Source organism: Salmo trutta, chromosome 11, assembly GCF_901001165.1.
Source record: "Salmo trutta chromosome 11, fSalTru1.1, whole genome shotgun sequence".
In the NCBI taxonomy this organism is placed as follows: domain Eukaryota; kingdom Metazoa; phylum Chordata; class Actinopteri; order Salmoniformes; family Salmonidae; genus Salmo; species Salmo trutta.
The window spans coordinates 14,633,725-14,659,098 of record NC_042967.1 but is presented as its reverse complement, the minus strand read 5'-3'; the positions used below and the strand labels follow the sequence as shown (position 1 = coordinate 14,659,098).

Below are 25,374 nucleotides of genomic sequence, written 5' to 3'. Positions count from 1 at the left end.
CAAAACCAGTAATCGACCAGAGATGGAGAGAACAGGACAAAACCAGTAATCGACCAGAGATGGAGAGAACGGGACAAAACCAGTAATCAACCAGAGATAGAGAGAACAGGACAAAACCAGTAATCAACCAGAGATAGAGAGAACGGGACAAAACCAGTAATCAACCAGAGATAGAGAGAACGGGACAAAACCAGTAATCAACCAGAGATAGAGAGAACAGGACAAAACCAGTAATCAACCAGAGATGGAGAGAACAGGACAAAACCAGTAATCTACCAGAGATAGAGAGGACGGGACAAAACCAGTAATCAACCAGAGATAGAGAGAACGGGACAAAACCAGTAATCAACCAGAGATGGAGAGAACAGGACAAAACCAGTAATCGACCAGAGATGGAGAGAACAGGACAAAACCAGTAATCAACCAGAGATGGAGAGAACGGGACAAAACCAGTAATCAACCAGAGATGGAGAGAACGGGACAAAACCAGTAATCAACCAGAGATGGAGAGAACGGGACAAAACCAGTAATCAACCAGAGATAGAGAGAACGGGACAAAACCAGTAATCAACCAGAGATAGAGAGAACAGGACAAAACCAGTAATCAACCAGAGATAGAGAGAACGAGACAAAACCAGTAATCGACCAGAGATGGAGAGAACGGGACAAAACCAGTAATCTACCAGAGATAGAGAAGACGGGACAAAACCAGTAATCAACCAGAGATGGAGAGAACAGGACAAAACCAGTAATCAACCAGAGATGGAGAGAACAGGACAAAACCAGTAATCAACCAGAGATGGAGAGAACGGGACAAAACCAGTAATCCTCTCTCTCCCTTCTTTTGCTTTCATGTCTGTCCATCCTGTTCCGATAACAAACAACCCCTAACCAGACAGGCCTTTGAACCCGCAAAGCCCTGAACACAAAACCCATAAAAACGGAATAAGAATTCACAATGTAAGAAGATTCTCATCTCAATGCAAAATCCCCACATTCCAACTCACAATACCAGGATACAAGCGTCTATCGACTACATTCTAATGTGAGGTGGTGGTGTCTTACTCTACCAAAGACTAGGCCTAATCTGTGGGGGAGATTGACTCCTCTTTAAATGAAAGGGAGAAAAGCACACATTGCACAATGTGGTCATGTAAAGGGAGGGAGGCTGGTTTGGCCTCTCGCCAAACTTCCATGAAAATCCGTCCACATGGGCTGCACTGACAGCGAGACATTGGTAATCGCTACACGTCAGCCCCTGTCAAAAACATTACATAACAGCATATTTTGCACTGGAGGCAAGGAAAAGTGGCTAGGCTAACAGCCTAACAGGTCAATAAGAGCGAAGTGGATAGCTAGGCTAGGCTAACAGGTCAATAAGAGTGAAGTGGATAGCTAGGCTAGGCTAACAGTTCAATAAGAGTGAAGTGGATAGCTAGGCTAGGCTAACAGGTCAATAAGAGTGAAGTGGATAGCTAGGCTAGGCTAACAGGTCAATAAGAGTGAAGTGGATAGCTAGGCTAGGCTAACAGGTCAATATGAGTGACGTGGATAGGCTAGGCTAGGCTAAGCTATATGAGGACAAGAGTGAGGGGATAACAGGCATCGACAGCTGGACTTCACATGGTGAAACAGCAGGTCAGAAAAGTGCCCAGGCGATCGATACACATGTGCACGTCAGTGGAGGCTGGTGGGAGGCACTATAGGAGGAAGGGCTCATTGTAATGGCTGGAATGGAACGGTATCAAACACATCAAACATATGGAAACCACATGTCTGACTCCATTCCATTCATACAATTACAGCCATTACAATGAGCCCATCCTCCTATAACACCTCCCACCAGCCTCCTCTGGTGCGCGAACACACACACGTCCAATGTCCAGCAGAACCTCTAAACTTCGGGGTGTGTGAGGGAAATAAGCGACAGGTCAGAGAAATAGTTTGTCTGAGTTGCAAGAAAGGAATTATCTACCTGGAGACATTGGTGATTGAGCCACCTAATCCAAGTCCTAGATATATGTCATTTAGCAGACTCTCTCTCTCTCTCTCTCTCTCTCTCTCTCTATGACTGAATGAAGTCCAACTAAGTGTTGGTGACGACAGAAACAGCTCAATCACACAGAGACGTGCACAACAACATGCTCCAGGAGTCAGAAGTGGAGCGATCCCTCCCCCACACCCCTGGGTCAACCAAAACAACACCATCAACATCAAGGGGAGGCTAATGGCCACTGATATGTTTACTATAACACCACAGGAGACTGGTGAGGGGAGGACGGATCATATTAATGGCTGGAATGGGGTGAATGGAATGATATCAAACACATGGCAACATGCAAGTCAATTTCCATCCATTAGTATTGAAGAGGCATGTTCAAGAGAGCCGAGTTTCAATGGCTTTTTAAAGTGTTGTCAACCGTTAATATGTGCACGATAATCCAGGTGGTATAGAGTGCTTGAAGAGTGATTTCTTGGAAACCCGGCTTACGTAAGACACCAAACACACATGCACTGTGCATATTTTGCCCACACACATTGATGTGAGCGAGTGCGATGCTGTGATCTATTGCAGGTTTTCCTTTGAGATCGGACCAACTGAAAGCGGTGCCAACCCTCTTTTTATCTGGCCAATGTCTAATCTCGAGCATTCTGCCAAGGAAAGGAGTACAACCGAGACATCAGAGCAACACAGTCAGTGGTCTGGGACATTACCAGTCTGCTTATTAAAGAGGAAAATAAGACTATCTGATTGGTCCATCAGTTGGAGTCAGTATAATGTACAAGTTGTCCTCTTTTATCATGAACTCAGGTTTGTTCGATTTAGGTCCATGCATTCATCTTAGAGTAGGTAAACTAGGTTACATTTCTTACCTATTACTATAGACTGCAAACCACCTAATAGCTTGGGAGCCTTTCCAGAAATCTAACAGCTAACGGTTCTCTCTAATCACAGATCACACAGTCGTGAGGTAATAGGCAGCTACTGTGGGAAACTGGGCACATTTCTTTGACACGGCTGAGCTATAATGGCCATCCCTTCCTCACAGTCATTTCTGATAAGCTCTGTTTTCACGGAGAAACACCAGGTTTCTGGATATCTGTCGTCTTTGCTTTATTTGAGGATGAGGGTTGAGAAAGTGTAAAATAGATGGTTGTTTGTAGACCTAGATGTTTCTAGGGTGTCGGTCGGTAATCAATATTTAGTATTTATTAGGATCCCCATTAGCTGACAAGGCAGCAGCTTTATGAGAATTGTCTCCGGGGTGTGGAACAGGAAGGGGGGCTGGTCCTGTGTTTTGGTGTCACGTGGCTCTGGATTATAGGGCGGTCTCTGAGAAAAGGGTGCGTCTGCCGTGTGTGTTTGTGCTGTAGATTTTATGATTTGAATCCATTCACCGACAGAGCTAATATTTTATTCCCTTTAGCCTGCATATTTTGTGTATACTGTTGATAGAATCTGAGTCAGATGTACAAACGGCTGATGTCATTTCAGGGACTTTTACAGCTGCACAGGTAGGGCCAGTAATTGCGTAACTATTCTCCAGTCCTGAAACTATTGTGTGCCAATGTACACAGAAGCGACCATTAAAAGCAGATCCATTGAGATCCTTCGTAATAAAGGTAAATACATGACCATTTCCTGTCTTTTTTATGGCGTTGTCACCATCGACCGATCAACCAAAGAACAGGTCAGTCCCTCAAGCTTACCTGTAGGGGTGAGTTAGGCAGCATACCACCGTGCGTCCCACTGCTGGTTTGCCTCTGAAGCTAAGCAAGGCTGGTTCTGGTCGGTCCCTGGATGGAAGTGGTGTTGAAGGGCCAGTAAGAATCACTCTTCAGTTTCTTGGCAATTACTCAAATGGAATAGCCTTCATTTCTCAGAACAAGAATAGGCTGACGAGTTTCAGAAGACAGTTCTTTGTTTCTGGCCATTTTGAGCCTGTAATCGAACCCACAAATGCTGATGCTCCAGATACTCAACGAGTCTAAAGAAGGCCAGTTGTATTGCTTCTTTAATCAGAACAACAGTTTGCAGCTATGCTAACATAATTGCAAAAGGGTTTTCTAATGATCAATTATGCTTTTAAAATTATAAACTTGGATTAGCTAACACAACGTGCCACTGGAACACAGGAGTGATGATTGCTGATAATGGGCCTCTGTACACCTATGTACAGTTGAAGTCGGAAGTTTACATACACCTAGGTTGGAGTCATTAAAACTCGTTTTTCAACCACTCCACAAATTTCTTGTTAACAAAGTACTGTTTTGGCAAGTCAGTTAGGACATCTACTTTGTGTATGACACAAGTAATTTTTCCAACAATTGTTTACAGACAGATTATTTCACTTATAATTCACTGTCTCACAATTCCAGTGGGTCAGAAGTTTACATACAATAAGTTGACTGTGCCTTTAAACAGCTTGGAAAATTCCAGAAAATGATGTCATGGCTTTAGAAGCTTCTGATAGGCTAAATGACATAATTCGAGTTAATTGGAGGTGCACATGTGGATGTATTTCAAGGACTACCTTTCAACTCAGTGCCTCTTTGCTTGACATCATGGGAAAATCAAAATAAATCAGCCAAGACCTCAGAAAGAAAAGTCTGGTTCATCCTTGGGAGCAATTTCCAAACGCCTGAAGGTACCACATTCATCTGTACAAACAATAGTACGCAAGTATAAACACCATGGGACCACGTAGCCGTCATACCGCTCAGGAAGGAGGCGCGTTCTGTCTAGAGGTTGACCGATTAATTGGAATGGCCGATTAATTAGGGCCGATTTCAAGTTTTCAGAACAATCGGTAATCAGTATTTTTGGACACCGCTTTGCCGATTTTGTTTTGTTGTCTTTTTTTTTTTATTATCATTTTTTTTATACACCTTTATTTAACTAGGCAAGTCAGTTAAGAACACATTCTTATTTTCAATGACGGCCTAGGAACGGTGGGTTAACTGCCTTGTTCAAGGGCAGAACGACAGATTTTTACCTTGTCAGCTCGGGGATTCGTTTTTGCAACCTTCCGGTTACTAGTCCAACGCTCTAACCACCTGCCTTACATTGCACTCCACGAGGAGCCTGCGTGGCAGGCTGACTACCTGTTACGCGAGGGCAGCAAGAAGCCAAGGTAAGTTGCTAGCTAGCATTAAACTTATCTCATTAAAAAAAATCAATCTTAACATAATCACTAGTTAACCACACATGGTTGATGATATTACTAGTTTATCTAGCGTGTCCTGCGTTGCAAATAATCGATGCGGTGCCTGTTAATTTCTCATTGAATCACAGCCTACTTCGACAAACGGGTGATGATTTAACAAGCGCATTTGCGAAAAAAGCACTGTCGTTGCACCAATGTACCTAACCATAAACATCAATGCCTTTCTTTAAAATCAATACACAAGTATATATTTTTAAACCTGCATATTTAGTTAATATTGCCTGCTAACATGAATTTCTTATAACTGGGGAAATTGTGTCACTTCTCTTGCGTTCCGTGCAAGCAGTCAGGGTATATGCAGCAGTTTGGGCCGCCTGGCTCATTGCGAACTGTGTGAAGTCCATTTATTCCTAACAAAGGCCGCAATTTAAAAAATAAATGCGGTGCCAGTAAAACGCAAAAAATAAATAAAAAATAAAAATGTCAAATGTAATTAATTATGACATAACATTGAAGGTTGTACAATGTAACAGCAATATTTAGATTTAGGGATGCCATCCGTTAGATAAAATACGGAACGGTTACGATTCGACCATTTTAATGACCAAAGGCTCGTATTTCTGTGTTATTATGTTATAATTAAGTCTATGATTTGATAGAGCAGTCTGACTGAGCGATGGTAGGCACCAGCAGGCTCGTAAGCATTCATTCAAACTGCACTTTCGTGCGTTTGCCAGCAGCTCTTTGCAATGCTTCAAGCATTGTGCTGTTTATGACTTCAAGCCTATCAACTCCCGAGATTAGGCTGGTGTTGTCACGACACCGACGGATGGTGGCGCCCCTCCTCGGCCGGGCGGAGCTCGGCGGTCGTCGTCGCCGGCCTACTAGCTGCCATCGATCCTTTTTTGTTTCACTTTCTGTTGGTTAGGTCTAGGTAGGCACGCACCTGTTTTGGGTTAGTCATTAGTAGGGGGGGTTATTTAGTTTAGCGTAGGATGTCTGTGTTTGTGCGTGATTATGTTTCTTGTCCGTTTTGTGTGCTTGAGGAACGTGTGCTGGTTTTCCTCTGCCTGTGGTTGGTTTCGTTGTGTTCACCACCGCAGAGGTATTTAAGGGCTGCGTCCCTATTTTTTGGCGACCACATCTATTTTTTTGAATAAAGAAGTGTGGTCAAGAATTATCTATCTCCTGCGCCTGACTCTACCTCTCCTGCTTTCTTGAGCCAGCCCGTGACAGGTGTAACCGATGTGAAATGGCTAGCTAGTTAGCGGGGTGCGCGCTAATAGTGTTTCAAACGTCACTCGCTCTGAGACTTGGAGTAGTTGTTCCTCTTGCTCTGCATAGGTAACGCTGCTTCGAGGGTGGCTGTTGTCGATGTGTTCCTGGTTCGAGCCCAGGTAGGAGCGAGGAGAGAGACGGAAGGTATACTGTTACACTGGCAATACTAAAGTGCCTATAAGAAGATCCAATAGTCAAAGGTATATGAAATATAAATCGTATAGAGAGAAATAGTCCTATAATTCCTATAATAACTACAACCTAAAACTTCTTACCTGGGAATATTGAAGACTCATGTTAAAAGGAACCACCAGCTTTCATATGTTCTCATGTTCTGAGCAAGGAACTTAAATGTTAGCTTTTTTACATGGCACATATTGCACTTTTACTTTCTTCTCCAACACTTTGTTTTTGGATTATTTAAACCAAATTGAACATGTTTCATTATTTATTTGAGGCTAAATAGATTTTGTTGATGTATTATATTAAGTTAAAATAAGAGTTCATTCAGTATTGTTGTAATTGTCATTATTACAAATAAAAACCATTTTTAAATCTGCCGATTAATCGGTATCGGCTTTTTTGGGTCCTCCAATAATCGGTATCGGCGTTGAAAAATCATAATCGGTCGACCTCTAGTTCTGTCTCCTAGAGATGAACTTACTTTGGTGCGAAAAGTGTAAATCAATCCCAGAACAACAGCAAAGGACCTTGTGAAGATGCTGGATGAAACAGGTACAAAAGTATGTATATCCACAGTAAAACGAGACCTATATCGACATAACCTGAAAAGCCGCTCAGCAAGGAAGAAGCCATTGCTCCAAAACTGCCATAAAACATCCAGACTACGGTTCACAACTGCACATGGGGACAAAGATCGTACTTTTTGGAGAAATGTCCTCTGGTCTAATGAAACAAATATAGAACTGTTTGGCCATAATGACCATCGTTACGTTTGGAGGAAAAAGGGGGAGGCTTGCAAGCCGAAGAACACCATCCCAACCGTGAAGCACGGGGGTGGCAGCATCATGTTGTGGGGGTGCTTTGCTGCAGGAGGGACTGGTGCACTTCACAAAATAGATGGCATCATAAGGAAGGAAAATTATGTGGATATATTGAAGCAACATCTCAAGACATCAGTCAGGAAGTTAAAGCTTGGTCGCAAATGGGTCTTCCAGATGGACGATGACCCCAAGCATACTTCCAAAGTGGTGGCAAAATGGCTTAAGGACAACAAAGTCATGGTATTGGAGTGGCCATCACAAAGCCCTGACCTCATGCCTATAGAAAATGTGTGGGCAGAACTGAAAAAGTGTGTGCGAGCAAGGAGGCCTACAAATCTGACTCAGTTACACCAGCTCTGTTAGGAGGAATGGGCCAAAATTCACCCAACTTATTGTAGGAAGCTTGTGTAAGGCTACCTGAAACGTTTGACCCAAGTTAAACAATTTAAAAGCAATGCTACCAAATACTAATTGAGTGTATGTAAACTGATGAAAGAAATAAAAGCTGAAATAAATCATTCTCTCTACTATTATTCTGACATTTCACATTCTTAAAATAAAGTGGTGATCCTAACTGACCTAAAACAGGGAATCTTTACTAGGATTAAATGTCAGGAATTGTGAAAAACTGAGTTTAAACGAATTTGGCTAAGGTGTATGTAAACTTCTGATTTCAACTGTAGATATTCCATAAAAAATCTGCAGTTTCCAGCTACAATAGTCATTTACAACATTAACCAGGTCTAGACTGTATTTCTGATCAATTTGATGTTATTTAAATGGTCATAAAATGTGCTATTCTTTAAAAAACATTTCTAGTGACTCCAAACTTTTGAACGGTAGTGTATATATATATCTCCCAATGCCCCAGGATAGTGATTGGGGACATTGCCCTGTGTAGGGTGCTATCTTTCGGATGGGATATTAAACTTGTGCCCTGACTCTCTGTGGTCACTAAAGATCCCTGGTGTCCTGGCTAAATTCCCAATCTGGCCCTCATACCATCATGGCCACCTAATCATCCCCAGCTTTCAATTGGCTCATTCAACCCCCCTCCTCTCCCCTGTAACTATTCTCCAGGTCGTTACTGTAAATGAGAATGTGTTCTCAGTCAACTTACCTGGTAAAATAAGGGTTAAATAAATGGGCTATGTCATGTAATGCACCCAGACAAACCCACACACACACACGTGTGCACAAATATAATAAAACACGTCAACAGAAGTCTTTCAAATGATGTACAGTGCATTCGGAAAGTATTCAGACCCATTGACTTTTTCAAAAACAAATTACATGACAGCCTTATTCTAAAATTGACTAGAACGACCCTAAGCACACAGCCAAGACAACGCAGGAGTGGCTTCGGGACAAGTCTCTGAATGTCCTTGAGTGGCCCAGCCTGAGCCCGGACTTAAACCCGATCTAACATAACTGGAGAGACCTGAAAATAGCTGTGCAGTGACGCTCCCCATCCAACCTGACAGAGCTTGAGAGGATCTGCAGAGAACAATGGGATAAACTCCCCATATACAGGTGTGCCAAGCTTGTAGCATCATACCCAAGAAGACTCGAGGCTGTAATTGCTTCCAAAGGTGCTTCAACAAAGTACTGAGTAAAGGGTCTGAATACCTATGTAAATGTGATGTTTTTTTTATTTTAAATACATTTGAATACATTTCTAAAAACCTGTTTTTGCTTTGTCATTATGGGGTATTGTGTGTAGACTGGTGAGGCGAAAAAAGTATTTAATCAATTTAGGATAGGGCTGTAAGGTAACAAAATGTGAAAAAGTCAAGGGGTCTGAATATTTTTCCTGCCCAGTCATTCAGGGCAGGTGGGGCTCAAAACAGGTTGAGCAGCCTGAATGACGGGTCACCACTGGAATGGTGTGTAGGCTAGCACAACAAGGTGAGTTCAAAAATCTATTGTATGCTGGAGCATAAATTAGGTAATATGCCAGGGAGATATGTATATTCTAGCTAAGAAAGTAATACTAAGTGTATGTTGTGTAGTAAGCTGTTAGTAGCCCATGTGCCTCACCCTAATAATTGTGTCCCTTTCCCCCTCATAACTTTGCCTACTGACCTGACTTGGTGGTGAACATGTAGCCTATAGCCTGTTTTAGAGAAATGTCATCATCGAATATTGTAAGACCTTTCATTGTCTGCTTATATGTCCCCTTTATTCATCCTACGGTTCTGACTTGGTGTACAAGGAGAATACTGTAAGAACGGCCCATGTTCTGAATTCTGTCGCTGTACATTTCAAAAGTGCTGAACAAATAGTTATATTGACTTCATCCGTCTTAGCTCGCTCATTAATGTCTTAATCGAAATTACGGATTGACTCTTATCCGCTCATCGTTCCCTTATGCCATAGTTTGTACAATGCAATTGTCAGCAGAAACCACATCGGCACCATTCACAAGTTATCACGCTTGAAACATACCGTAACAATTGCAGAGGTCTCTACAATAACCCAGTGTTTGACAAATCAGTCATTGCGACACAATACTGCAAATGAAAAATCAGATCACAATGTACACTATGCGTTCATCTGTTCAAACAAGCAAAGCAGATCAAATCTCTGAGTCAACTCAACACTGAGGCAACACGTGGGTTTGGTATCTCTCTCTCTCTACCTAGCCAGCACTCGTACATAGCTGACACAACACAGACAGAACCCCTCTTCACACATATCTGTCTTTCTGTTGAAATACCCACTGCCACGTACTCTTACCATCATACACCCCATTACAAGTACAGTACCCACCTATAGCTCCATCATCCTGTCTGAATGCAACTGACACTATGGGACTGGAGACTGAGGTGGTCTCATGATCCTATCTCTAATCTAATTGGATGGAAATGCTATAGGGATCCTTGGGTGATGGATTTGAGATGCGATCTGTTTTGTCACTGCACGTGAAGATGAAAAGAAGTTCCAGATAGAGTTACAGTACATAGAACGTTGGAGTTATGAAGGTGGGCTATATAGAAGAGTTCTAGATCGTCATAGGCTCTAGACAAATGATAGCATGGAGCGCCAAGTACCCAGCATTAAATTGTGACATCGTCTTAAGAAAAAAAGTGTCAAAAGATTTCAGATCAAGGGGTTCATTCCCCTTGTGGAAAGTTCTTTATTGGATGTAAAGCGACTATGATCTCACCTGTGATAGGGTTACTACCTGTGGTGCGGTGTTGAGTCAGAGGTGTGTGCGTGTCTGTACAGCTGGTCCTGTTGATTCTTCCAGACCAGAGGTGACTCATTTAAAGCCCCACGGTGTTAACCTGCTTATTAGCTGTGTTGCTCATTGAATGATATCATGATATGGCTGCTGCTTGATACTGAAACCTATATTGGCAAGTCTCTCGTAACAATCTACAGCCTTATACAGACTTTATCGGCCTAGCTTTCAACAGGTCCAACGACAAGAATTTCAGTTCACTTCAAGGATGAATAGCCAACTAAACCTATGCTTGAAATATAAATATAAAATCAATATTTTAAACCGCCTGAATGGAAACATTTTAAATATAACCTATGATCTCATCATTACACTCGTTGCACAACTTTCATTTCCCTCAGCCGTCCTTTTCTATTTGACAAAACATCCATGGCGACGAGATAGACGTTACAACCCCCTCCCCCCCGAAGCATTGCAACAAATATCAGATGGGTCCGTGAAACTCTAAACTAAATCAATCCCTTTATTGACGTACAGTAAAAAGCCTCTGCCTGACTGTAGTGGAGGGGGGGGTGTATTTAACACAGCAGAGATAATGACTACATCATTATTACTATGTCTTTGGAGGCCCGTGTCTGAATGGCTTGGGGGGGGGGGGGGGGGGCTGGTGTAAATCAAATAAAGACATGGGGAGGAGAGGGCCTTGTGGACAGAACCAATCTGGAATCCTCAGGGACTTTAGGAAGAGATTCCAGTAAATGTCCATTATGCATTTGTCCCTGTGCTTCTACAGCTAGTTGGGGTTCAGGGAGCTGCTTGTAAAGGGCAGACATAACCGGTGGTGTGAAGCGTTAAGTATGGAGGAAACCTAATTATGGATATCATGTCATAGCTCTGAGGGGTGAGCCATGTTGGAGCCGGACCTCTGGAGGGAATTTCATCGTCTAGTCTTAATTCTGAAATGTTCTGGCTGTTATTGAGAGTACTGACTGGTCCTCTGTAAAACTCCGAGTGTGTAAAACTCCGAGAGTTTTACACACTATTATCTTCTAGCCAGGAAACCTTATCTGATACTAAAAAAATGGACTCGATTTCAGAGTTCAAAACGGACTTTACCCAGATGAGCAGTGAGCACCCCATTCCATAGAAGCCTCTTAGTAACACCGGCATATCTAAACTCTGCTGAGCTCAATGTCAATTTGTCAAAGTAGCAGGAGATAGCAAAGAGAGGAAAAGGGCTACGTCGAATCCAAAGTTGGATATCGGTCAGGCTTTAAATTGGCTTTGTTCTTGAAACCATGTGTAGTGCTGCTCTGGTAATGAATAGCAGCTATAAAACAGGTTATGACATCCAATTCTTTCTTTTTACGTTTTCACTCTCATGCATTGGCTTTTATTTTACAACCTCAGGGTTTTTTTCTTCGCCTCATTCCTAATTGGAATGAAACCTAAATAGTTGATGCTAGTTAATGTAAAATGTTCAATTAGTGTCAACACAAGTAGCCATATCACGCCATTCCCATAACTTCAGAACTCCACCAGCCATTTACTGCATTACTCCTAAATCAACAGTCAGCTTCACTAATGACACCCATCCATCCAAACCATAATAACTGCAGCCGAGGTAAGTTCCACTTTGAGCCACGGGAGGATGAGATTGCATTTATACTATGCTGATCCAACCCCTCTATCCACCTCTCTAACAACAGCAACTACAGGATCCTAGAGGCTCACAACCAGCTCCATGATGACATCAGACTGTCTGATGCTTTCGCTAATCAGATCTCTTCCATTGGCTGACTGCATTAGTGTGGCGTGATATGGTTACTACAGCATTCATAGCTGTTTGCTGACTGGCCAAAGCAATGCTCAAGTAGCTCACTCTACTAGTCTGGAGACATTGGCTGTTTCTGAGGAAGGGCCATTAGGGCCACTTAAAACTTCTTATGGATCAAATCCCGTTAGCGGGATCGATTTGACAACATCCGGTGAAACTGCAGAGTGCAAAATTCAAAAAGAAATATAAAAAATATTTAACTTTCATACATTCACAAGTGCAATACACCAAATTAAAACCTAACTTCTTGTTAATCTAGCCACCATGTCAGATTTAAAAAAGGCTTTACGGTGAAAGCAAACCATGCTATTATCTAAGGACAGCACCCCATCAAACAAACACATGACAACCATAATTCAACCCGCCAGGCGCGACACAAAACTCAGAAATAACGATATAATTCATGCCTTACCTTTGAAGATCTTCTTCTGTTGGCACTCCAATATGTCCCATAAACATCATAAATGGTCCTTTTGTTCGATTAATTCCGTCGCTATATCTCCAAAATGTCCATATTTGGTGCGTTTTATTTAGAAAAACACCGGTTACAACTCGCGCAACATGACTACAAAATATCTAATAAGTTACCTGTAATCTTGATCCAAACATTTCAAACAACTTTCCTAATAAAACTTTAGGTATTTTTTTACGTAAATAATCGATCAAATTTAAGACGGGATAAACTGTGTTCAATACAGAACGAAAACAAAGTGGAGCGAGCTTTCAGGTCGTGCGCACCAACCACAGCAGCACACTAGACTCGACCCTCGTTCTGAACAGCAATACTTCTTCATTACTCAAAAGAAAAACATCAACCAATTTCTAAAGACTGTTGACATCCAGTAGAAGTGATAGGAACTGCAAGCAAGTGCCTTAGAAATCTATATCCACATAGAAAAAACATTTGAAAACACTGTCACCTCAACAAAACAAAAAAATCCTGGATGGTTTGTCCTCGGGGTTTCGCCTGTCAAATAAGTTCTGTTATACTCACAGACATAATTTGAACAGTTTTAGAAACTTTAGAGTGTTTTCTATCCAAATCTACCAATTATATGCATATCCTAGCTTCTGGGCCTGAGTAGCAGGCAGTTTACTTTGGGCACACTTTTCATCCAGATGTGAAGGTTTTAAGGTCTGGCTGGTTAACAGAGAGGAATAACATGTCAATGGGAGAGCGAGGCCCTCTCCTCCTCCTCATCCCCTCTCTATGAATAATAGAGAAGACTTGTTCTAGTCACTGACACATCCACCTTCTGCTCTTTTATTTATTGAACCTTTATTTAACTAGGCAAGTCAGTTAAGAACAAATTCTTATTTACAATGAAGGCCTACCAAAAGTCAAAGGCCTCCTTGTGGGGACGGGAGCTGGGATTAAAAATAAAAATATAGGACAAAACACACATTACGACAAGAGAGACACCACAACGTTAGATAAAGAGAGACCTAACACAACAACACAGTATGGCAGCAACACATGACAACACAGCATGGTAGCAACACATGACAACAACATGGTAGCAACACAACATGGCAGCAGCCCAACATGGTAGCAGCACAAAACATGGTACAAACATTATTGGGCACAGACAACAGCACAAAGGGCAAGAAGGTCATGACCCTCAGACTACATCCTCCAGGAAAACATAAATAAACAACGTGTTGTACCAATTAGCGAAATACGTAGGCCCACTGAATGGTACGGTAGTTGTAAAAGATGAATCTCCTTCACAAGTATCTGAGAAATCTGTATCATGGTTTCTCTGTACACTCCATTTTTGACAACGTCAAATGTAAAACAAATCAAATTTAGAGACACAGGAGTCATCATACAACAAGGACTGTGCCAACTAAGCTAGTCTACGGAGAGACACTCAAATTAGTGAATTATGATTCTGGGTCACGTTGTTGTTTTTTGTTTTCTGGAAGAGCCACGGTCTGGGTACTTACTGTCAGAGAGATCATCCACTTCAAGTTCTCTCCATATGACAAGAATCAAGATCCATTCATTCAATACCCTAATGCTCTGATTATTACACTTACAGCCAAACTATACGGGGCACGTTAGCATAAGGGAACCAACCGTAAGCATTTTTGAGGTGCGGGAGGGTGAAACAGACCCCGGTCGCAGAAGGCCTTCCTGTTTGGACACAGCGGGAAACATCTAGGCCTACATGTAGCCTACATCTCAGGAGCCTGGACATTTCCTGGGATTGAGCTTACCATTGGGAACACCAATCGGAGCAGGATTGGAGCTGGGAAAATCCAAGGGAGGAGGACTCTCCATTTTTAAAGTAATCCCCTCCCTCTCCCTGTGTCCACCACTACTGAAGCCCACCAGTCTGGGCCAATCCGTTAGGACAGCTGGTGTGTCGGAAGACGTCCATGACAACCTTCATGACGTCGGTCAACTATGACATAACAGCACGGGAGCATAGCGCAACGTAAGAACATACTGGACATGCAAGCAAACACGTCGGTGCACTTTCAGAAACTGCCACGAGAAATACGTCTTATGGTAATGACAACTGTAGAGGACAGTTTGTGTGTGTGTCAGCGACTATGACAGTGACAGTCGGGGGTGGTCTCTGTATGTCACGTGCAGATGGCTCGGTGGTTATGTAAAAGCATTTTAGGATTTCAGTAAGAGCCATTGTAAGGGATGTAATCATCCAAAACAACAGATTGGTCCCTTGGATGGAATTGGTGCGGTACAGTATTTGGAAAGCTCGGCTCAGCCACAAAATTCCCTGCCGTAATGGTCAGGTGCCCAATAAGATTATTTCATCAAACAAATGTTATATCTAAGAGTTGCGGGCCTAATAAGGAACACAAACAGATTAAACAATACAAATGTTTCATCGATAGAAATTCAGTATGTGAGAGTATGTGATGGCTGGTTGTTCAATACTACAGTCACAACATTCAAACAAACCAATCTCAGTTCACCTTAACAAAACCCAGTAATCTTGAAATCAATCAATCCGCACCACTTTCCTAGAACCTCTCTCCACTACAAATAAATCAAGTCACTGGAACGTCATCTGTGGAGACTCATGGAAAAGGGTGAATAATCAGACCTTTGTGAGAAGAATGTAACCAGGAAGACAATAGATTTATGGTGTTAGCTCAATGGCACAATCAGAAGGAGTGGGGGTTAGAGTCCAGAGTGATGAAATCATGTCTCCAGGTACCCAGGGCCGGATTACCAAAACGGCTTGTAGGGCACTTATTTGAATAAAACACAAAATGATGTTGCTGTAGTTTGTCCAATAAATCATACAAATTGTATAATAGTTTAAGTTGACATTGTACATAATAAATATTATGGTTTAAACACTTTTTCAAGTTCCTGTAAAAACTACAATCAGTAAAAAAAAAAGAAGTTTTATTCACCCATGAGCATCATCTAGAGGACTAGTACATAGACGAGCACAAGTTTAGTTCATTTGTTCGCTTATATGCCTTCAGAATTAGGTTCTTATTCTCAAACACCCGCTTTACACGATTTGGCATTCTCATTACCGAAATGGCTAAAAAGCTCAAATTGGGAAAAAGTCTGATTCGAATTTTATAATAATAATAGATTTCAAATGAAATATTTGTATTTTCGGTGTTATGTTTAACTCGGGCCTTCTCATTATGGGAGATTTTTTTTTAAATATTAGAAATATTGATTTGTTTATTACTTTTTTGGGACTTTGAAAACTGTTATGGTAATGAGAATGTTGGTACAATGCATAATATCTGATATAGATAATTACAGATCCTAATCTCAGTGATTCAACGGGAAATTTTGTGGAAAAAATGGCACAGTTTTGTGAGAATGACCCATGAACACATTATAAGCCATGACAAAGTGTAGAATTGCAGGAATTTAGCTTTAAAACGGCAAAATATTCTCTCAGCCTCATGGGAAAATGTATAGAATAGCATGAGATTAGCTACAAACTGTAGCTGTGCTACTCCGGCCCTGCAGGTAGCCCCTTGGCCCCGATCTAGGATGCCCTTACAGTCCCAAATCCCTAACCTTAACATTTAGGGGAGGGAAACACTAAACAGACCTTAGATCAAGAGTCAGAGAGTACAAATCACCTGAGCCCATACTGTGAGGACATGGACATCACTGGGGGCAAGCTCCCTGCCCTCCAAGACATATACTCAAAACGGTGTTTGACGAAGGCCCAGAAGGTCGTCAAGGACTCCTGTCACCCGAGCCAAGGACCATTCACTCTGTTACCATCTGGTAAGCGGTATCTGAGCATCTGGTCTCGGACCAACAGGCTCAGAGACAGCTTCTACCACCAGGCTATCAGACTGCTTAACAGCTAACCCTAGCTGTCTCCCTGCACAGACCTGGGCCCAGTTTCCCGATAGCGATGGAACTTAGGCTGACGAGTGTTTTAACGATGCATCTTTCCAACAACGGCCGAATTCATAACTTGTCGTTGAGGCATTTGTCGATACTGATAGGATCGAAAGAAAGGCAGCGCTGCTCTCGGGTCAGCTCCCTCCATTCAAATCTTACCTTAGCATTAGAATTATTCCACAACACTGACAACGGATCAGTTCCTAGAGAGATATTATCACCTATGGCTGCAAACATTGAAGCGGCTTATTCTAATGCTTACCCTATAATAATGCACTAAATCAAGATTTGACACATCATTGTGCGCGTTAGGCTACAAATCATGAAATATATTGAGGCAAAAATTACAGACAGTAGCCAAATAAAACTCAATTGAATGAACATGAAATGTATTTAAATATATGGGCCTATGAAGCCTATACTGTAGGAATGCTATTTAAACTTTTCATGCAGTCATCTCAGTTTTAATTTGAAGCATCTTTTTATCCTGCTCGTTTGTAACAATTGCAAAGACATTGGCAACTTGATCTGCAGTCACAGAGAGACAGATACACGTCTTGATTCTATGTACGGCGGAGATCTTCTGTGTATAAAATGACACGGTAGGGAAAAACGCATCTAACGAAGCACTAAGCTGTTCCACAAGTGGTCTGAGGCAGTCGCTAAATAACAAAACGTTTTCAAGTGCACATTTTGTAACGATGGTTTTGGGAAACAGCTCGGAGATTCAACAATGCTCCTACAAAGGTTCTAAGGATGAACTTAGCCTTAAGATGCTTTTGGGAAACTGGGCCCTGCATCTTAGTGACTATTGCCACTGACTCTCCACATTTTACATTGACATTTTAGTCACTTTATATGTAAATACAGTCATACTTGACATAGCACATTGATGATCTATTCTGTATATCCTATTGAGTACATACCAGGACATTACCTCTTCTATTACTCATTTATTATTATTAATTATAGTACTGGAATGTTGAGGTAGTTAGCACACGAGCATTTCCCTGCACCTTTCATACCTGCTGTATAAACTGTGTACATGACACAAAACATTTGATTTGACAGGAAGGCCATCATCAGTGGGGAATGTCATATGAAACCAACCTCAAGGAGGAGGGGGATGAAATCAGATCTAAATAACTCCTCTCTGAGTCTGAGCTCTGCGGAAGAACACATTCTACATGCAGGCTTATTGGTGTGGGACATGACTGAGTGAGGCAGATTTACAGTCAGTGTGTTCATGTCTCCTCCTGCAAACAGACTAGATATCCATGACAATGAGGCAACCAAGGACATGAAGTGACATCCCTCCCCTTCAGGCCCTCTTACAGAGTGGTTCAGTTCCTAAGTGTCCAAACGCAAAACACAGAGTCATAGGCACGTACACACACACTTACTCACACACACACACACACACACACACACGCAGACAAGCACACACACATAACGGTTCCCAAACACTATGACTAACTGGCCAAGCCAAGTAGGCAAATTTTCCTCAATTAAGTAAATGAAATGTTGGCTATTCCCAAATGAGAATAGAGATACAGTACAGAGAGTGGAAAAGATTGGGCACTAGGCTGACAACAGAACATAGTGTTGTTCCTCTGTGGTCTCTACAGTATCCTATCTGACAGTATTACACAACACCACCTCCTCATTGGTTGATTCACCTCTGTGCTGATTGCAGGCAACATTCCATGGATGTGCTACTGACCTAATACATTCTTCAGAGTGAACAGTGCCGGCGTGTGCAACACAGAAAGACTGACTTCAGCAATTTCTCAACCACCATCAATGTATGTAAGCTTCAGGTAGCCTAGTGGTTAGAGCGTTGGGCCAGTAACTGACAGGTAACAAGATAAAAAATCTGTCTTTCTGCCCCTGAACAAGGCAGTTAACCTATTGTTCCCCGGTAAGCCATCATTGTAAATAAGAATTTCTTCTTAACCTGTTTGGGATAGGGGGCAGTATTTTCACGGCCGGATAAAAAACGTACCCGATTTAATCTGGTTACTACTCCTGCCCAGAAACTACAATATGCATATTATTAGTAGATTTGGATAGAAAACACTCTAAAGTTTCTAAAACTGTTTGAATGGTGTCTGTGAGTATAACAGAACTCATATGGCAGGCCAAAACCTGAGAAGATTCCATACAGGAAGTGCCCTGTCTGACAATTTGTTGTCCTTCTGTTGCATCGCTATCAAAAATACAGCATCTCTGCTGTAATGTGACATTTTCTAAGGCTCCCATTGGCTCTCAGAAGGCGCCAGAAAGTGGAATGGGGTGTCTGCAGTCTCTGGGCGAAGAACAGCAGGAGAATTTGTGAGTGGTCAGCCTGGGGACAGTGACACTGGAGATGCGCGTCCACGAGACTACTCCATTTTTTTCTTTCAGCCTTTGAATGAATACAACGTCGCCCGGTTGGAATATTATCGCTATTTTACAAGAAAAATAGCATAAAAATGGATTTTAAACAGCGGTTGACATGCTTCGAAGTACGGTAATGGAATATTTCAAAAAAAATTGTCACGAAATGCACTCGCGCGTCACCCTTCGGATAGTGACCTGAACGCACGAACAAAACGGAGCTATTTGAATATAACTATGGACTATTTGGAACCAAAACAGCATTTGTTGTTGAAGTAGAAGTCCTGGGAGTGCATTCTGACGAAGAACAGCAAAGGTAATCCAATTATTCTAATAGTAATTCTGAGTTTAGGTTGTTCCAAACTTGGTGGGTGTCAAAATAGCTAGCCGTGATGGCCGGGCTATCTACTCAGAATATTGCAAAATGTGCTTTCGCCGAAAAGCTATTTTAAAATCTGACACTGCGATTGCATAAAGGAGTTCTGTATCTATAATTCTTAAAATAATTGTTATGTATTTTGTGAACGTTTATCATGAGTAATTTAGTAAATTCACCGGAAGTTTGCGGTGGGTATGCTAGTTCTGAACATCACATGCTAATGTAAAAAGCTGATTTCTGATATAAATCTGAACTTGGTTGAACAAAACATGCATGTACTGTATAACATAATGTCCTAGGAGTGTCATCTGATGAAGATCATCAAAGGTTAGTGCTGCATTTAGCAGTGGTTTTGGTTTTTGTGACATATATGCTTGCTTTGAAAATGGCTGTGTGATTATTTTTGGCAGGGTACTCTCCTGACATAATCTAATGTTTTGCTTTTGCTGTAAAGCCTTTTTGAAATCGGACAATGTGGTTAGATTAACGAGAGTCTTGTCTTTAAAATGGTGTAAAATAGTCCTATGTTTGAGAAATTGAAGTTATAGCATTTTTGAGGTATTTGTATTTCACGCCATGCTCTACCATTGGATATTGGTGAGCGTTCCTCTGTCCTTAAAAGGTTAACTGACTTGCCTAGTTAAATAAAGGTTACATTTTCAAAAAAATAAATATATATATATATATATATATATATATATGTGTGTGTGCATACCGGTAGTCAGGGAAACGTCATTTAACGTAGTTCTGGATTTCACAACACAGAACATAAACCATTTCCTATTTCAGTTACTCTACAATGAGTGATGTATGCTAGCTAGCCTAGGTCTCATGTTTTCTCTGAGATTGTATCTGTCAATCAAATGTAAGTAAGCTACAAAGCACTCAGGTTCAAGGCCATGTTTGCACAGGGCCACGCCTCCAATCAAGAGAGCTCTTACAGTGAGGACTTTGATACCTCCTGCTACAATAAAGTTGCCGTACTTTGCTGCATGGTCCTTCTATTGACTTCATTCAGCAGTATTACAGTAAATAACTTGAATATGGGTCACATATTCGGTTTACATACTTACTGTAAAATTGTAAATATTATACATGACTGTACATATGTCAGGTCAAATTTATTTGACCAGACATAAGCTTGACCACTATTTTTGTCAGAATATAACCTAAATAACAACTTGTTTGAATGTACTGTTTTTTGGCATGTCAAGCATTCGACAGAAAAACCCAGCGTCTCAGCCAAGAGTCAGCTATCCAGAATGCCAAACGGTGGAACAAGCACCATACAAAAAGGCATCGCAACCAGTCACAACCCTGTGGCATAGAAGCTACGGTTAATAAACGGGCAGTGTGGACGGGTGCACCCTATTCCCAATAATGCACTACTTTTGACCAGAGCCCTATTGGCCCTGATCAAAAGTAGTGCACTACTGTATAGGTAATAGGGTGACATTTGAGACGCAATAGAGAATCTCCAGCATCTGTTGACTGTCTTAGTAATAACATGACACAGATATGGGCCAGCGGTTTATGGCCCAGCTTTAAAGCATTGGCGGCAGAGATTTCACTGAGTGTGAAAAATACTACAAGTGTGTTTCTATCCACCAGGCTACATGTATTGTGACCTACACCTTCCGTTAACCAATGTTTGGGTATTACTATCGGCCAACTGAGGATAGGACTGATTAACTGTCTGCTGCTAGACATGACGTTCTAGTCATTATCCTCATTTTTCCTCACGCGTTCAATAGTCTTCCCTTAAGCCCAGCGTTTCCCAAACTCAGTCCTGGGGACCCAAATGGGTGCACGTTTTGGTTTTTGCCCTAACACTACACAGCTGATTGAAATTATCAAAGCTTGATGATTAGTTGGTTAGTTGAATCAGCTGTGTAGTGCTAGGGCAGAAACCAAAACGTGCACGAGTTTGGGAAACCCTGTTCTAATCTTTATCCTCATGTTCCTCACCTTTCTTCAATATTGGTTGTAAGGAGATGATTTTTTAATAAAGGATTTTAAACTTATTCTAGCTACAAAAGTGTTCTTCACCATCTCAGGTGATAATATACATTTTCCTAATGCATTATTTGGCAAGTCTTCCCTTCAGCCTGAAAGACTATAACATGTATACATCACTAGAGCATCTAATTGGATTACCTCACCGACATCTCATCACCCCCAAAAAACTCTCAACTCAGTAAATTAAGCAAAATACTTGTCAGGTTGTCCTTTACAAGACAAACTAGTAGACATGCGGTTCTCTTATAATGCATGGGTTACTATTGTAGCCTACTTTTAAGCCTAAATATTACACTTGGGTTAAACAAGTGGAGACTTGGTTCATGCCATGCCTTATAACTAACTAACTACACTTTCATACAGAGGGAGAGGCTGTGAGTGAGGAGACAAGTCCAGGTTCCATCCCACCACTAGCCTACACATATGTTCAGCATTAAACCCATGCTTCAAAACACCAAGTATGTTGCCTTCAAGTTTGTTTACGTCTTCCTCCGTGTAACACTATGGAGCCATCGTACACCATCTCTGGCGAACTGATGAAGGCACCAGTAGTACAGTAAAACGCCCTGAAAGCGATACCTGGGTGCTCTGTAACACCGCCTGCCAATCCCTTTAATGCACCATGAAACATACCCTGAAATGCGTATATTGTTGTCAATTTGGTAGCTAGTTAATCATACATTTGTGTTCATTTAATGTCTACATTACAGGAGTGAGTACCTTTCATACAGCCGCATGGCAGTGCTGTGGACGTAGCCACGCGGTCAGTCAAGCTAAATAAACCGTCCTTCAAAACAATATTGAGGCTAGGTTACGATGTTAATATAACAACCACATTCATATTTGTACCGTGAGCCGCTGGTAACATTAGTTGTTATCAAGAAGCGGTAGATACAAGAGCGGTAGATACAATTTAGCAACTTCTTACCTTTGAGACGGTCATATAAGACGTGTCGGCAGGTGGAAAGGTTTTCCGGAGAGGACTGAACTGCAGAGGTGGATGGATGGTGGAGTGCTTCTCCTGCGGCGGGTGTCTTCATTTGCCGTATGTCTTCAATGTCTGGCTCGGTTTTGATAGCCGGCTGGCAAGTCGATTTACATGTCAGCTGTATGACTGAGGCGGTTACCATAAGGGTATTTCTGTGTGAGCTCACAGACTTCCCACACACACACACACACACACACACTCACCGCAGTGATGAAAAAAATCGACAGGCGAGGTAAAGCTCTGCGAGACCCAACCTAGGAGGGGTGGAGTGGAAAGAGCGATGTTCAGAGCCGAGGAGGGGGGCTCTCTCCCACAAAGAGTGGAGTTGCTATTGTAGTTCTCCCAGTCGTCTGGTCCTCTGGAAAACAGTCCCAAAGTCGTGGTCAGGCTCGGTCCACCGTGACCAAAAAGGACCCCTTTATTGACGCATAGAGCTCGTGCTATAAAGTAACCCCGGGAACAATCGTGGACGGTCCCTATGGATGCGACGGAGCTGTGACCTCACAGTGCCATTGATATTTAAAACAATGACAGGCTGCTAAGCAATATGTTCACGCTCAAGTAGAGAGCACCACTACAATAACACCATTAATATTATTAACATATGCGTAATTTCCTTGGAACGCGCTTTGTAGACTATAAATGGGTTGGCATACGCGCGCTACAGGATGATCATGGTGCATATAATCCATTGAAGCGTCTAAAAAGTATTTGCTGTAAGGTAATAATTCCCTTATATTGGTCAATTCTTGCTGGATACTGGCACCAGTTACAGTGATGTCTTCCAACCCACAACATATGTGCCTGGGCCCTATACGGCACTTATTTGAGTCATTTAACATATGCACTAAACACACACGTACACATGGATTTTGTGTTGTAGATATGTGGTAGTAGAGTAGTGGCCTGAGGGCACACTTAATGTGTTGTGAATGTATTGTAATGTTTTTCAAATTGTATAACTGCCTTAATTTTGCTGGACCCCAGGACGAGTAGTTGCTGCCTTGGCAACAGCTAATGGAGATTCTAATAAATACAAATACAAATTTAGCCACTAGAAAATGTGCAATAAAATATGACTTTCAATGTAATTGTAACAAGGTCAGAAATATTATGCTGCCGTCGATGTTCCTTTGTAATAAGGCCAATGCATTTAAAAAATAATTAAACATCTGCAACTATAAAATTGATAGAATTACAGACCTGGTTACTCAAGCGTCTCTTACAAATAAATAATCGTCACAATCTCATTTGATGTAACAGTCATTCGTACTGTATTGTTTACATCCGTCATCCTAATCCATGTTAAACAAACAAGTGACGCGCTGGAGAAGCTTTGTCTCCCCCAAGTGGAGATACACTGTAACGCATGATGATTTATGAACAGAGGGAGAGAACACTGAAGGGAACATTTCAAAGAATAGGGTGATAATAGGTAGGTAGTCTAAAGCAGGGAACAACCCTCACAGACTAGACCTAGAACACGTGTATGGGTTATCATTATCTTGTCCCATGTGTCTGGGAACATCTCATGTAGGTAGGAGAAGTGCTCATCACTTGTGTGTTGTCAGCGGGGCACAGGGGATTGTACACACACATGCTCAAATACGGATTTTTGTTGTGTGTTACTGTGCATGAACATTTAATTCTCAACAGCCATGCATGTTATTCCAAGTGGATGACATTATGGGCTGTACAAACTATGAATGGTAGTGTCATGCTCAGTAACAGCCAATAACTCAACATGGAACACCTACCTCACAGGAACACATTCATAATGAAGTCATCTTTATTGGGTGTGTTCTTGGGTTCATACTGCACAATCCTTTTTGATTTAAAAGGTCTCTCTGTAGCATCACGGCTGAACTTAGTCTCTCTACTGTAGAGAGAGTAATGTTTCTTGTCATAAAAATATACCCAAGTGCTATGAAACGTAGGGCATTACATGTGACTTACCAACAGCCTAAGGTATGGAATATCCAGTGTAGCGAATGTCATAACTCGCAGATAGAACATTTGAAAATGATACGTGTCCTTTTTCACACTTTCACAAAAACCAGGGGTGTCATTTGTGTATTTCTTGAACATGATTTAGTTGGCATTACCTTCCCCTAATCAACACTATAATTTGAAGGGTTGAACCAGGACTCTGCTGCATGCAGACCATTTGTCAAGGAAAGTAAAATAAGAACAATCTTCCTATGACATTTGGAACAACTTTAAAAAGAGCTTCAAATCCAGGCCTTTGCTGTCTCAAAGACTGGGGGGTATGACGCTCACACTACAATAAGCTTATTACATAACCATAGTTCTTTTATTAATTAAATTAAAACTGATACAGTACAGATGGAGAGGGCAAGAAAGTTCCTCTCAAACATATGAACCTGTATAATATCACCTCTGTCCTTGAACACAGTTTCCATTCTAAAATGTGTTCCACATCAACTTGTTCCCTCCTACATTACTGTTTTACGACAACACATTTTTCTTGGATATTATGAAAACGCTGTAAATGTAGCACACCACTCACTGTGCAGACCTGAATCCTTTGTCATCTTGTTACCTACTGCTCTCCCGCCATAATAAAAATCATTCTGCAGAGAAGACACAGTACTACTGTCACAACCTCAGCCTGTGTGTAATATATATGTGTGTGTGTCTCTGCTACATTCACCCAGCCCTCAGAGTCAATGGGATGGAAAGTCAGGGAGTGTGCCTGCTGCCTACCTTGGTAACTGGGCCCAGCGCTGTGGAAACATGGCAGGC

At 41.7% G+C, this 25,374-nt stretch overlaps 1 protein-coding gene across 2 annotated transcripts in view; it reads right to left on the bottom strand.

Annotated features, from left to right (window-relative positions):
- Positions 1-23,127, bottom strand: part of LOC115202274 (coronin-2B) — a 49,351-nt gene extending 26,224 nt beyond the window's left edge. Inside the window, exon 1 of one of the 2 annotated variants that reach the window (XM_029766311.1) lies at positions 22,549-23,127. In XM_029766311.1, the coding sequence (XP_029622171.1) occupies positions 22,549-22,563 (15 nt within the window). In that variant the 5' untranslated portion in view covers positions 22,564-23,127. The remainder of the gene's footprint in view (positions 1-22,548) is intronic. The other variant, XM_029766313.1, reaches the window with a different exon arrangement.
- Positions 23,128-25,374: the final 2,247 nt, after the last annotated feature.